Raw genomic sequence first — 16,160 nt, 5'->3', positions numbered from 1 at the left:
CATAAAACATAAATTATGAATACTAATTTTAGGCAATTATTATAATAAATAAGAAAACCATCTTAGATTCACAACTTAATAAGTTTGGCTAATATTTTACGTAAATCCTATAATAAAATTAAAAAAAAAACACTTGGTTCATATTCACAACTTAATAACAATAAATTCACAACTTAATATCGAAATGAAGATTAGAATATAAATTTTTAAACCATTCTGAACATCTCTTTATTGTTTACAACTAGCTTAATTTTTTTTTCTTATTTTTTAATTTCCATATACAAGTGATTTACAAAGAATGATAGTTTTAATCTTTTTTAACAACTTCATGATTCTTAATCGGATAAATTAATATAATATATACATACTAAAACAAACCACATCCCTATACTAATAAAAGAGTAGTTCTTTTGTCATGTGTCACTATATTAGACATTATTATTAATGTGTTGCCACTTATCAATCTATTAGTTTTCCATTTTAAATTTATTAGACCTCCTCATTAATGTGATTCTATTTTAAAATTTAAATTTTAAATTATTGTTTTCTTTAATTCACAAATAAAAAAATATCTAATATATATTAAAAATTAATTTTATATATTTATTTGAATCAATGCTTATAATTTCACATAACTAATAAAAATATCTCTTAAATTAATAATTTATTTAAAATAACTTATTAATAATTTTGAGTTTTACTATAAAAGTTTGATTAATTTTATAACCGTGGTTCCCACGAGTTATAAACTAGTGAAGTATATGCAAATAAAACATGTTAGATGCATATGTTTTTGCTTGTTTTTAATTATTCTATTTTTTACAACTATCTGTTTTTTTTTATCTTCTTTAAATGTGATATTTTTAGGCTAAATGTATACAATGACATCATATTTTTTATTATTTTGTTCATTATAGTATCATGTATTTGACTTCAAATAGTTAGCACATTGTCTTTGTTTTATTTGAGTTTTATAGCATTCTATTTTTTGTTTTTGTTATTTTATTTTTTTATGATTTATTTGCACTCTATTTTTATAGCAACTATGTATGTGATTTTTCTGCAATCTATTATTAATAACATCAGTTTTAACACTTATCTGTACTTGAGCCATGAACGTGCTTGTGTTGTTATGAAACTTCTTTTCCATTTCCAGATTAATACTTGAACACATTTTATTTACATCTTTCTGGTTGAATTTTCAAATTGAATGTGAACTTTATGGAATATTTGTGTTTATGTGTTGTTATGGTTCAATTTAGTATTTTATGTGATGAAATATGACTTTATTTATTTCTATATTGGATCTTTGACCGATTTAGGAGATATTTGTACTTAAGTATACTTTGCTGATCATAAAGATGTTGTTACTTTGATTCAACCCTATGTCCTTTTTATATATATTCAACTATACTATAAAAAAGGAAGCTTAAGAGAAAAAATAAATGTTAAAACAAGGGCATAGTGCCTTGTGACACGTGGATTCTACTTGGTGGATTGTAATAAACATTTACTAGATTTTTAGGATATAAGTTTAAGGAAAAAATTTAGGTAAACCTATTTTCAAATTTTGATAAAGTAGAGTTGATTGCTCATGTGATCCAATGTTATTATTACCATTATAACAGTGACTTCATGGCTCATTATATTCTAAATTAGAATGCTAACATGTGTATATTATGAAAATACAATGATATAAACTACCTAAAAATCCAAAATTATGTATCCAGATTACCTAAAAAGGTCAGATTGCATGAAATAAGTTCCAAAAAAAGAAGCGCACCTGATGTGAAAGATGATGATCAGGATGACTGACAAAGAAGAAATATTCACCATGCTCGATAACAATTCATCAATTCATCAACAGGAGGAACATGTGTCACAAGACCCTACAAGAGTCATTATGAATGATTACTACTACACAACTTATTCCAAAAATCAAGTATCTCTTCTCATTAGATGCTCGTGGTAAATCGAAAGAAGAAACACATTAAATATTATATTTTCAAAACTTGATTAGTTCATAACAAAATGGGAAAGTAAATAAGTATTTAATAGATTCTAGTAACAAATTTATATAAAATTAGGAAAGTAAGTTCTACATCAGAACAATACAACTGTTCTGAATCCAATCTATTGTTTTAATCCTTGAGAACATACAAAATTTTTAGACTAAAAATCATCATTTTGCTAGAAAAGACAATTGCTCACTGGAAATATTTAGCCACTGCCGGAAGCAGGAGTGCTTATGTCCGCTAGATTTCTCTCTAAAAAATATATATCATGGGTAGACATCGGAGTGCTCAATTTCGAACTAAGACCTAGGGCAAGAGCTTTCTATCACTACAGTCAGACTTTCAAATCAAGCCAGCGAGGCAAAAGTATTTGTTGCCAATCTAGCGACGATAAAGCAATGGTGATCAATTTACTTCCCCAGAAACATCATTAGTAGTGTTTAGTGGTGATTTATGGTCGTGATTTCTAAATTAATATCTAAATCGTGGTGGTGGTTTCTAGATCCAGGTCTACACTTGATGCAGATCTAGTGAGATTTGATGTATATTAGGTGAGATCTAGTGAGAACTGATGCAGATCAGGTGATTTGTCAAAGATCGGAGAAGGTGGTAGTGATTTATATCGATGGAGAAGATGGCGGTAGCAAAAGTCGCATGATGAGGAGACGATTGTGGTGATGCTATCGACAGAGTAGATGGCGGTGGCAACAGAGAGGTGATGGTGGTTAAAAGTCGTCGGAGCAACATCGTTTGCTGATGGTGGGTGTTACTAGAGGAAGGAAGAAGTAAATACAAAAAAGATGTCTTAAAATTAGGTGAAATAATATAATTGGTAATCCAGTGATATTTGTTGGTTTTTGAACATTTATCAAAAATTAAAAAAATTAAAAAATAATAAAAATTATGAAAATATAATATATATATAATATAAAAATAAGTGGTTCTTAGAATTTTTAATCTTTTTTAATTCTCATTTGATCTTTTACCTATATATATATAATCGTTCATTTGAGACAGACATAAATTTGTGAGACCGTGAGACCAATTTTTTTATTGAAATATTATAATATTATACTATTCGTAAAAATATAATATTCAATATATTCTAACATTATATGTTTTAGAATACTTCAATGTAAAATATGTTAAAATTATTGATTTAGAATATTAGAATATTACACATATTTAATTTTTATGAATACTAAAATATTAGAATATTTCATTAGAAAAAAATGGTATCGCGGTCTCATAAAATTAGACCGTCTCACATGAATATATATATATATATATATATATATATATATATATATATATATATATATATATATATATATATATATATATATATATATATATATATATATATATATGGGAAAAGTGAATACACCCTTAAGGATATATAAACTTAGGTACCCAAACACATCATAACACGTTGTTTTGTTTAATATATTAATTATAATGTTCTTAAACTTCAACCCCTAACTTGATTTATTTTCAAGAGTTTCAAAATTTCACTATTACCTACTAGGCTATATATGTTATAGTTGAAAATGAAAATTCTGTAAGATGAAGATAAATGTGTAATTTATAAAAATCATGGAAGTAATTCAAGTTAGAAGTTAAATTATAAGAACATTAGACAATTATAATGTATTATATGATACAAATGACGTGGTATGATGAATTTGGATACCTAAGCTTATATACCCTTAAGGGTATATTCACTTTTCCATATATATATATATATATATATATATATATATATATATATATATATATATATATATATATATATATATATATATATATATATATATATATATATATATATATATATATATAATACAAAACTAATATGTACCACCTCACATCTTTATCTTATTTATTTTAGAGAGAATTTTCAAGACTAATTTTTAAATATTATAATTTTAAGGAGAATTATATCTACACAATTTTCAACCTACCAAAATGTATCATAAATCAAATATGCATGAAACCAAGGCACTATAAATGATTTAACCTACATTTTTTTCATTACCATCCTCAAAAAATAATTTGAAAGTGCAAGAAAAGGATTAAGTATGAACACTTTGATTTAAAATATTATTTTTTCTGTTTATGATGGTCAAAGCTTATTTATTAGAAAAGATATATATAGAAGACAATTACATTCAAAATAATTTTTTTTAAAAAAATTGCAAGGAGGCCTGTATTAAGTATTTACATTTACTCCTTTTCTATACACAAAATACACTACACATTACAAGAATCCAATACACATTCATACACTGATACATACCAACGTCATCAACCTCCTGCCTGTGTACTCTCCTCTTGTTTTCCCCAAATACTCAAAGAAACATCCTTTGATTTCATCTTTTTTTTACCAAGCTTTGATTTTGTAGCTAATTCTGATAAAATTCTGAAATTTTCGACTGTTTTAGCCAGCAAGACGCAAAAATGCTGGGATGTAAGAGAACTGACGGGAGAAGATGGCGGTGTCGCCGGCCAGTGATGGACGGAAAAGAGTACTGCGAAACGCACTTCCTTCAGTACTGTCATCGGCTGAAGCACGAGCCAGTTCCCGCTGCTCTTAAACTTGCCGGAATTAGGCACAAGAAATTGGTCCCTAAAGTCGATGAAGAATCGTCACTTCAACATGACGGAGAATACGAGGCACCCCTAAGAAGAAGGGGTAGAAAAAGAAATCTGCCATTGAAGGATGTGGGTGCAGTTCGTCTACCTCGTAAAAGGGGTAGACCACCGATGAAGGAGGCTGTAGTTGAAATCTCCGATCAACTTCAGGATGGAAGCAAGTTAGCTTTCCAAGACGGAAATCTGCAGTTGTATGATATCAAACAGGAATATGAGAAAACTATTGTTAAGGATCTCATGTTTGGACAAATGGTGATACCCCAACCTTCTCCGATGTCCTTACAATTCAAAACTGTGCAAAAAGAAGTTTCTCCGAAGATGAAAGTTGGGGTTCCATCTGCAACTAGATATCCCAGAAGGACGATCCGTTCTAAAAACGTTGAATCCGATCCAATTGCTACAGTTCAGGTTGTTTCTCATACCCAAATTTGTTATTTATGCATCTACATTGTTATGTTTTTGCTTGTCTATAACCTAATTTCTTAGGGTGCTTTACTGATGTTTTCAATTTTGTGTAGTTTTTTTCATAGAGAAAAATTATAATTTTAAAATGTATATCGTATCAAGTTTTTCCTCAATCTGCTAATTTCCATGGAATTCATCTCTTTACCAAAACGCAGGTTGATTTTCATTTCTCAAATGTAAAGGTGTAACTTTTTTGGGGCTGGTCAAACGGGTCGGGTGGGTTGGTCAATGGGTCAAACATGTTCAAGATTTTTCTGATGGGTCAAAGTCCATAAACGGGTCAAAACGGGCCCGGTTGACCACTGATTTGTCTTTTGTCTTTTTCTTTTAGTGTCATAGATGATTGTAGATTATTAAACATGTTTAAAGAATCATTGTTAAAAGTAATGATCAAACATTTTTAATATAAGTTACACTTGTTATACCATGGACAACTTTTAACTCATTTATAATCACATACAACACAAATTGTTGAATCTTGTTTCTATGTAACCAAATTGTTGTCCACTACTCATTTTCACATAAAATATGATGTTTTTTTTAATGTAAGTTCATAGCTTATGTTGTGTCTTTCTGTTTTTGGTTTATATTTCCAGATGTTACCAAATATAAAAGAAAATATAAAAGCATCTGCAAAGCCGAATATCATCAAGAGGTGCCATTGGTGCAAATACACCAGCTATCGTGTATTTGTCCAATGCTCAACATGTAAAACACATTTCTTTTGTAAAGAATGTATCAATAAAAGGTCCGTTTTACCCTTATAACTTTACCAAGATTCCATTAATGCTAATATACTCATGTTTTTGCTCTTGCTTATTGGTTAAAATCTTTATCCACTATGTTCTTAAACCACTGAAACACATGTTGTGGTTACTTATATGGATCATAACGATAAATGAAGTTGAAATTACCTTTTATGTGATAAAATTTAAGATTTGTTTTTGCTTGGATTTAGGTTTTATTGTAGGTCAGCAATCAAGAGATTGTGTCCTGTGTGTGAAGGGACGTGTGAATGTCGAACTTGCTCAAAAGCAAAATCTAAAGAAGGCAAAAAGAAGGTTAAAAATCGTATACTTTTATACTGTTTTTAGCATGACATGACATGTTATACGACTTTTGGGAAGTCAATGGGACAAAAATGGTAAACTTTTGTCCGATCTTTTAATAAGATGGGATGGAGACTCGTTCTCTCAATCTCCTTTTGTTCAAAAGACGTGAATGCCCTTCTCATCCTCATCATCAAAATAGCCCTAGAAAGCTTATCCATTCCTGTTATGTCCCGAATAACAAACGCAAACGTAGCCTACATACAAGATAATGTGTGCAAAAGACGTAAACGCCCTCATCCTAATCTGTCTGCTTTCATGTCATGAAATCTATTTGCAGGAGTTGGTGATTTATGATCGTGATGAGGAGGTGATGATTTACAATGGTGAAGAAGAGGAGGTGGTGGTTTCTCAACCTGAAAAGGAGGTGATTGTATACGATCATGAAAAGAAGTTTGACAAAAGTCAACAACTTCACATGATTCGCCTCCTTCTTCCACTTATGGAAAAAATAAATCAAGAAAAGATGAATGAGCTGGAAACCGAAGGTATAAACAAAGGTAAAGTGTCCCTTTTTTTTTTCTTTTAAAACAAGAATCAAAAGGGTTTTCACTATTTGTTCAAATACAGGAAGAACTCATTCTGAATTACAAGTTCAGCTTGTAGAATGTCCCAAGAAGCCAATATGCAGGTGGGTTTTCAATATTTTCAAATAAAAGTTTCTTGAAATAATAATTTCTTATGCTGTTTTAAATGATCTTGTGTGGCTTATATTTTTGGCACAGTTTTTGCTCTTCATGGGTTACAGACATTCACAGAAGCTGTGAATATTGCTCTTACATTCTCTGCATTCATTGTTGTCAAGAGTTTCATGAAGGATACTTACATTCAGGTCTTGGAGATTTGAGGAATACTAGGTTCGTTAGAAGCAAATCAAGAAAGATTTCATGGGCATTTAGTATAGATGGAAGCATAAGATGTCCACCACAAACTTTAGGTGGATGCAATCAAGATTTTCTCCAATTAACTTCTTTTTCCTCCTTTGGTTTCACAAAAGATCTTGAAGAAAACGCAAAACAAATAGTAAACAAATATCAATTCACGAAATCTTTAGGGCTTCTTTCTTCACCTTGCTTACTATGTGATGAAAATGACAAATTGGGTAGTGAAAAAGTTGGAAACTTGATTAAAAACAAGGGTTTGTATTTCAAGACTAAGCAAGATTTGATGGATAAAAATCTTGAACATTTTATGAAGCATTGGGGTAAAGGTCAACCTCTTGTAATCCGTAACGTGCTTCAAAGTCAACAGCATTTGAATTGGGATTTCGGTTACTTGTTGTGCAAGTATCTTGAAAGGAGTGAAGGAAAAGGAAAATCAAAAGGTGGATTTGATTGGTGTGATGTGCAATTTGGTAGAAAGCAGATTTTTAAAGGTGGTGTTACACATGAAAATGTGTGGCAAGAGCTTTTGAGATTCAAAGTTATGTTTTCTTCAAACTTTTTTCAAGATCATTTCCCAGATCATTATGCTGTTGTGATGGAATCTTTACCTGTTCAAGAATATATTACGGGTTTTATGAATCTTGCAATGAATGTTTCTCATGAAACTGGAAACCCTAATTTGGGACCTCGTGTTTGTATCTCATATGGTGAACCGAATCTTACAGATGCTGATCTTATAACTAAATTGTGTTTTCATGCGAATGATGTGGTAATTTTTCAATTACTTTATGTTTAATGTTATTATATGAAACCTATTGATGTTTCTCTTTTGAATTCAGGTTAATATTCTTGCATATGCTACTGATAATCTGATTTCTGAGGACAATCTTAATAAAGTCAAGATCTTGATGAACAAATACAGTTCACAAGAGCATATAAAGTCTTCAAGGAAGATCAAAACAAGAAATGAACTTGAAAAACTTTTTGAAAGTTCACCAAAATTGGAGGCGAAAAAGAATGATATAGATATGTCATTTGATGATTCAAACACTGAAGATTCTTATTCTGATGATGATGATGATGATGAAGTTTCAGCTTATTCTCAACATGAAATCGGGACATGTAGTCATTATGAAGAGGAACAAATAGTTGAAACTCATGGGATTGAGTGGGACATTTTTCACCAGAAAGATGTCCCAAAGCTTTTGGAATATCTGAACAAGTATTCTGATAAACTCAGTAAATCTTGTGGTTCTCCAAAAAAGGTATAATTTTGTTCAATTTAAAAACATAAATGAGAATCTATCTAATTAACTTTAATACGTATTTACATTTTACATGCATTACAGGTTGTTCATCCACTTTTTGATGAAGTTTTTTACTTAGATGAGCTTCATAAACTGAGAATCAAGGAAGAATTCAGTAAGTCTCCATCTTTTTAACAAGTTAGTTTTAATTTCTTTTTGATTATCATTCTCATTTTTCTAATTCTATTATTATATGATTAGATATTGAACCATGGAGTTTTGAGCAACATATTGGTGAAGCTGTTATCATTCCAGCTGGTTGTCCTTACCAAATGAAGAAAGTTAAGGTAACATGTTATATATAACTTATCTCTAAAACCTTAATTTGTGTATATACATGTATTCTTTTTGTTTTGTTATATCTGATATACAAGAATCAGCAACATCCTTTAATTTATTTGTGTATTACATTTATATCATTCTACTTCCATTTCTTTCTACTACCACATTGTATTTAAAATGTTTTAGTAGGAAGAAATGAAAGAAGCATAAGCTATAATAATTAATAAACAAATAAATGAAAGCAAGATGCTATTTCTTGCATTTAACACTAAATGTTCATTCTTGTGTAGTCATGTGTTAATGTGGTTTTGGATTTCATCTCACCCGAAAGTGTAACTAATTGCATTAAAGTAGGCGATGAAATTCGCCGACTTCCTGTAAATCACAAAGCCAAAGGGGCAATGCCAAAGGTGAATATTTTAAAAATTAAAATAATATTTCTTTTTTTTGGGTATGTATATGTGGATAGTATTACTAATGTAAGAAAATTCTCGATTTAGGTCAAGAACATGGTTATTAATGGCATGGATGCAGCAATTGAAGAAATCCGTACGATTTTAGACACATAGTATTTATGTAAGTACAAAGGAAGGGCATTCACGTCTTTTGTCATGTGTAACATAGGGCTTGAAGCTCTTTAAACCAATTTTTTTTTTAATATTTTATTTTAACACCACTATTCTATCATCTATATAGGTACATGAGACTTGGAGCATGATATGGAGCTTGTACACTCCAAAGCCAAGTCAACTAAAATGATGTTTAAAAATGGTATTTTGCTTATGTCACCAATTAGCGACTCTTTTTTATCGGACTATAAACTCATGATGTGATGTTTAGTGGTTTCCTTAAAACTGTTTTATGGTAGTTTATGGGGCGTTGTGACACCTATGTTTATGAGGTTTGCACATGTGTCATCTTTTTTGAAGTCATATATATATATATATATATATATATATATATATATATATATATATAATTGCATCACAAAAACCAAATTCATAATAAGAAAGTAGGCACAAGATGTTGAGTAGGAAATAAAACAAGAATTGATTGCATGATTGATACATTTGCTTCCGTAAATCTAGCATGCTTTTTGTTACTTGTTTCTATTTTAGATATATGTTGAGTTTGACTAAATGTTTTGCCTATCGGTTGATCGAATATTTGCTTGTTTGTAAAGCATATATTTTGTCTAGATAAAACTATACTCGAATAGAAAGAAAACTACGTATAATAACTAATGTGGTCATAAATGTGGGGTTTCGCTTCCTTTTGTCACACTAATTGGTGTTGGGATATTTGTCGAAGGGTATATATGACTTATATAGGACTACACCCTTAATGATTTGGTGTTATATAAGTGGAGAAGCGAAGGGAGAAAGGCTCTAGTCAGTAATACTAGGACGTAAAGTGTTGCGTGTGGATAAGATGCTAGTTGTGCTATAAAAATGGTATATACGATGTGTGTGTGTGTGTATATATATATATATGTATGTATGCATGCATGTATATATAGGGGATGATTCCAATAAAAATAGTAAATAAAGTGAGAACATGAGAACACTACTTTTATGTTATTATTCTGCTATGAATTTTGTATATACAATTATATTTCATTATTTAGTATTGAATACATGAATAATCGTACATTAACATTTACTTAAATGCTACACATATACAAAATTCATAGCAGAATAATAACATAAAAGTAGCGTTCTCATGTTCTCACTTTATTTAGTGTTTTTATTTGAACTTATTCCTGTGTGTGTGTGTGTGTGTGTGTATATATATATATATATATATATATATATATATATATATATATATATATGTGTGTATGTATGTATGTATCTTGTATGTGTATACGAATGGATATATTACTATAAGTGGGTTATTACACGGGCTTAAGTAATGGCAACTTTAGTAGCTTCTTATGACTCGTCTTTCTAAGAAGAAACCATGTGATCCCTCACCCCAAGTGATAGATTAACTAACGTCACAAGTCACATTTACCAAAGTACCCTCGAACTAGTCACAATGCCTCTCATGATATTGTGATCTAGGGTGTTCTAGGAGTTGGGTAGAGGTTCACAAGATGAAAGAGGGAGGCCGATAAAACAATATGAACAATTTCCTTGTGCGACTTAAAGTGCAATTATGGAAAAGATCGTGATGGAGAATGAAGATGCCTATTTGCTACTTCTATGTAAAACTTAGCCTAGAATTAACGACATTAGTTTATGACTTTATGCGACATGTTGTATATAAGAAAAGAAGAAATCTCGTAAGAACTTATAAGAAATGAAGGTTAGGCCTATTTTTTTTTTAATGTTTAATGTTTTCTTTTAGTGGGTTGTATTTATGTGAAGTAAGGAATTGTGGGTCCCATTTATGAGTAATAAAGATGGGACCTACAAAATAGTTCACGGAAAGTTTTGGTCAAAGGAGCACCATATAGAAACTATATATATAGAGTTAAAGTTGTAATAATAAATATGTTCTTATATTCTTAATAAAGCTCTCCATTACAAACACACCAAAGATGTAAGATATTAAATACATAGACTCCAAAATTTATTCACTTAACCTTGTTCTACAACTACGCTTCCTTCTATGTCTTTCACTTAGCCTTACACTTGTGGGAAAATTCAAAAAGATTAGAATGCCTACACTCTTTTATGCTCCATACATCCGAAAATATAGATATTTTAGTTATTTTTTGTCCAAATAATTAGATTTCTACTTTAGGATTGTTAAGAATGATATTGTATATATGGAAAATATACAAATTGAAGGGTGTATTACAAATTATTACTATTACAAATGTATATGGAAACATAAAATCGGTATGGATATTTATTGTTTTAGAACACTTGTTGAATCGGAGGGTGTAATAATTATGTTAGTTGTAGATGTAATCCGATTATCATTGGTCAACGATATCTTCATGACTTTTGGTCAAATTTCTTGATGCCAAAACAAGAAAAATTAATGCTGCTGATGTGGCATTTGAACGCGTGTCATGCTTGCTTTCTTGCATGACTAGTTTCACATAAGTACAAACTTATTTTGTTTGTTTGTTTGAATTAATATCTTAGTCATCAACTTTATTGGCATGTGGAAAGTATTAGAGTACTTATGACATCAGCAATGACAATATTCTTATAATATGCATGTAATATTGTTACATTCTTTATTTAGATTTCTTATTAATCTAATACACATACAATTTCATTTTCAGGTGGCATTGACCATTTCTATTTCTCATTCAGCAAAAGGCTTCTTCAAAGTGTTGTGTAAAAGGGTATAAAATTCTAAATTCCTGATAATTAAGTTCATTCATTATTTTTCTATAATGATACCTCTATATTACCTTTTGAGATCTTGTATTTGACTTTCTCAATGTTGAAAATATGATCAAAAGCACATAATCGTTGAATTAACATTAATTACTTACTCTCACCTTTCTTTTTTAGGGTTTTGAAAGCCTCATTAATGCTAATTATTTCTCTCATCTTTCCTTTTTTGGGGATATTGTAACTTGGAATATAGATATAGTTAAAATTATGTATATTTTGAAGTATATTGATCACATACCCCATTTTCCTTTTAAGTTGTATTTGTCTCCACATAAAGTTTAAACATGGTTAAAAAGTACGTATGCATTGAAATCATGTTTATCTTTTTTAAATAACAAAGGGGCAGTTTGTGTCTTTATCTAAATTTCTTATTAAGCAAATATTTATCATTTTCTGTTGCAGAACTTTTGTGTTGATCGATGGAAGGGCGTTTTAGTCAAAATCCATTTTGATGAACTTTGAACTGGAGTCAAATTGCAGGTCTTAAATCCTTCAATCAGTCAACAAGAGGTAAAGTTAAGGTTGATCACATGCAATAAGGTATGAATAAAGGTAATCATTACACTTGTTATTTCCTAAAATAGCATGTTGGGCCTATTTATTTTTAGTAATTTTAACATTTTCGTTCAGTGGGTCATATTATTTGAACTTTGAAGTCAGGAAATTGAATTTGTGATTGTGGGTCCCATTTATGAGTAAAAAAGATGGGACCTTGAAAATAGAATAAACTATTTACATCTTAAATAAAGGAAGCACCATATAAAAACTATATCCATTGAGTGGAATTTGTAATAATAAATGCATTTTCCATTATAAAACACTAGAAAATAGCTAATTTATTAATTTTGTTGGTTTCGAAGATAATCTGATTCTTAATTTGGGTATATATGGAAACATAAAATTGGTCTGAATATTTATTTTTTTAGAACAATTGTCACTCTTGTAATGAAAAAAAGTTAATGACATGCTGATGTGGCATTTGAACAGGTGTCATGCTTGGTTTCTTGCATGACTACTCTCATATAAATACAAACTTATTTTGTTTGTTAGTCATCAACTTTACAAGCATGTGGAAATTTTTTTTTGGAGAAATAATGACATCAGCAATGTCAATATTCTTATAGTGTGTGTGTTATTTTTTCTAGGTTTCTTATTAATCTAATAAGCATAAATTTACATTTTTCAGGTGGTATTGGCCATTGCTATTTCTCATATAAAAATGGCTCCTTCAAAGTGTTGTGTAGAAGGGTATAAATTATAAAATCGTAAATTCTTAATTATAGTTCATTTATTTCATTCTCTTAAAAAAATGATAACTGATAACTCCACCTTACTTTTAGAGATCCTGTGTTTTGACTTCTTGAAAAGTTTACGATATGGTCAAAAGCACATATTCTTTGAATTAACATGAATATTTCTTTAATGCTGATTATTATATCCCTTGTATTTCCTTTTTAGGGGTGTGTAGATGTGTTTAAAAATAGTACATATATGTTGAATTAAAATTAGTCCTATTCATGTAAAGAAAATATGGAAATTTTATATTGTTTGTTTCTTTTTGTTAACATGACAAGATTGACATGTGTGTATTTCATGTATAGGAATCATGACATTATCAATGATGGTATTCTGGTTTGACTTATCATCAAGTAATTATGTCATTTTTTTTTTTAAATTTTTGTAAAAAAAATTAACGAATGGGTAGTTTGTAACTTTATCTAGATTTCTTATTAAGCATGTATTCTTCAATTTCTCTTGCAGAAGCTTTCTATGGCTGTTTTTGATAATGAGGATAAAGAGGGCATTATGGTCATTTGCACATATGAGAGACCAAGAGGTAAAGTTAAGGTTGGTCAAAAGCAATAAGGTATGAATTAAGGAAATAACTAAACTTTCTATTTCTTACAATAACAACCCTCACATTTCCTTTTTAAGTATTACTTTTGTCTTCGCATAAAGATAAGATAGGATTAGAAGCACATATTAATCTCATTATCACTAATCACTTACCCTAATTTTTCCTTCTCAATGTTATGTTGAGATAGAGTACATAACAAAGTATATGTGTCATTTTCTCAAATAATGATATTTCTATAATTGCCTATATGGATTGCTGAATTAGTAAATAAGTAATAACCACTTATTTGTACCACATTATACTTTCATTTTTTCTCTTATTAAGGCGTTGTACTTTGATAAATCTACCCAATTACAATGATGTTAATAGGAAGAAATGAAAGTAGAATGTAATAAACAATTTAATGAAAATATTTAAGCTTGAAATTTTAGCATCATATTCTTGGAATTCAAGATTGACATAAAATTTAGGGTGATGCAAATATCAAATACTTTTTTGAAGATCCTTTTTATCATCTAGCATATGGTTCTTGATTTTTGAAAGCAACTTACATAGAATCCAATGGATGTGAAGAGATTGAATTGCAAACTTCATATAGAAAGCACATTTTGGAATGGTCATCCTCCTTTTGGCACAGACTGTATTTGACGTGAATTGGACTGAGACTTAGATTGAGGGACAAAATATTGGTTATTGTAAATAAGTTTGTAGTTTAGGATGTTATATTCATTCCTTTTGTGTAACATGATAACATTTCCAAATGCTTTTGGCATTCGTGTAATACCTAAAATCTTGAAAATAAAAATAAAAATATAAGCTGCAACAACAATGATGTATATTGGAATCGTTAGTTGTATCTATTTCATCACACAATGCTTCCTAGTTGTCATTCACACAGTTTGCTGTCCATTGACCATGGATAATCTATGCTTCTTTTGTTTATTTATTTTGTTGTTTTTCTCTTGAAGCATCTTTAATAGTTAACCTCATACAAACTTATTGTTTTTGCTACATCTTTGTATTAATTTTTATGTAATAAAAAGCTTTTATCAAATACCCTTTTCAAAAGCTTTTTTCAGTAATTGACTAATTTAGCATTTATCTATCTTAAATGCTTTATTAAGTCTTCTTGTATAATTTATTATTTTTAACAACATATGTCATTTTCAGGTATTTTACGGGTAGTTTTTTTTTTTTTTTTTTTTTTTTTTTTTTTTTTTTTTTTTAAATTTAAAGAAAAGGGGAGGTGGGAGTCGGTTGGGTACATGGGTTTTGGGTTTAATTGTTTATTTTTGTAAAGAAAATATATAAAAAAGCTAAAATAAAATGAAAGGTTAAAGAAGTATTTTTTTCATGACAAAAGACCAAACTAACCATATCGACCAAAAGAGTTATAATAATTGTCATTATTTATGTTTTGGGATATCGCATGGACTAATCATGTAGTTATATTGTCGTTAAATTATATACTTTCTTTATAAAATCTATTCAAATTTATTTTGTTTATTAAACTGATTAACTAATAAAAAATCGAATATCATGATATAAAATGAAATATTATTAATTGTAGGGATAAATGTGGCAAAACTTAAAAAGAAATTAAAAAACTAAAAGAAAACTAAATGTTTTGAGTGAACTTTTTAAAAAAGCGTACGGTAAAATGTTTTCCAACTTTTTTTTTTCCTAAATATTAAAAAACCTTTAGACTTATTTTCCTTCGTCTCAATGTTTTTACATTTTATCTTATTAACGGAACAATGATTTTTTTTTTTCTTATTCTTTAATGTTTGGCTTTTTGGTACTTGAAATATTGCCAATCATCTTGTTTAGGCCATGGGGTATGGGGGTTTTGTACGCACGTAAAGATCTATGTGGACGGGATGTTCAAGCGTGAACACCGTCCCAATAGGTGTAAAGGTGGCGATGATTGAAGCTGGTCACGGGTTTTCACAACCAATCAAAAACATTTCTCCCACAAAACTTATTGGCTTCTCTCTATCTCTCTCTTCCTTTTATCTTTCTCTATCTTATTCACTAATTGTTTACTAGTGAATACCATCCCAAACAATAATGAATGTAATGTGAAAGAGATATAATGCTGATGTGGAATCAATTTCACAGGTGAATACTTTGTCAACATACCTTATACCCTTAAAAACCAATTAGTGAACAAACATGCATGTATATTGATGATATTAGGTCCATTAGCATGATCTAGACAAC

General features: G+C 29.5%; 1 protein-coding gene across 3 annotated transcripts; it reads left to right on the top strand.

The window, feature by feature from the left end:
* Positions 1-4,272: 4,272 nt before the first annotated feature.
* Positions 4,273-14,797, top strand: LOC145042122 (lysine-specific demethylase JMJ28-like). 3 transcript variants are annotated; one of them, XM_078990496.1, is made up of 17 exons: positions 4,273-5,078; positions 5,732-5,883; positions 6,094-6,196; positions 6,525-6,744; positions 6,815-6,875; positions 6,970-7,897; positions 7,968-8,393; positions 8,478-8,550; positions 8,637-8,722; positions 9,008-9,127; positions 9,218-9,293; positions 9,414-9,488; positions 11,962-12,024; positions 12,482-12,631; positions 13,266-13,327; positions 13,681-13,728; positions 13,841-14,796. In XM_078990496.1, the coding sequence occupies exons 1-11, from the start codon at positions 4,476-4,478 to the stop codon at positions 9,284-9,286; spliced, it is 2,841 nt and encodes a 946-aa protein (XP_078846622.1). In that variant the 5' UTR covers positions 4,273-4,475; the 3' UTR covers positions 9,287-9,293; positions 9,414-9,488; positions 11,962-12,024; positions 12,482-12,631; positions 13,266-13,327; positions 13,681-13,728; positions 13,841-14,796. The 3 variants fall into 3 exon arrangements, with proteins under 3 accessions (XP_078846622.1, XP_078846623.1, XP_078846621.1); XM_078990497.1 differs by having other exon boundaries at positions 6,525-6,732; positions 12,482-13,327; positions 13,841-14,797; XM_078990495.1 differs by having other exon boundaries at positions 12,482-13,327; positions 13,841-14,797.
* Positions 14,798-16,160: the final 1,363 nt, after the last annotated feature.

Source organism: Lactuca saligna, chromosome 4 (assembly GCF_052625555.1).
Source record: "Lactuca saligna cultivar CGN05327 chromosome 4, ASM5262555v1, whole genome shotgun sequence".
In the NCBI taxonomy this organism is placed as follows: domain Eukaryota; kingdom Viridiplantae; phylum Streptophyta; class Magnoliopsida; order Asterales; family Asteraceae; genus Lactuca; species Lactuca saligna.
This window is presented reverse-complemented; position numbering and strand designations above follow the sequence as displayed.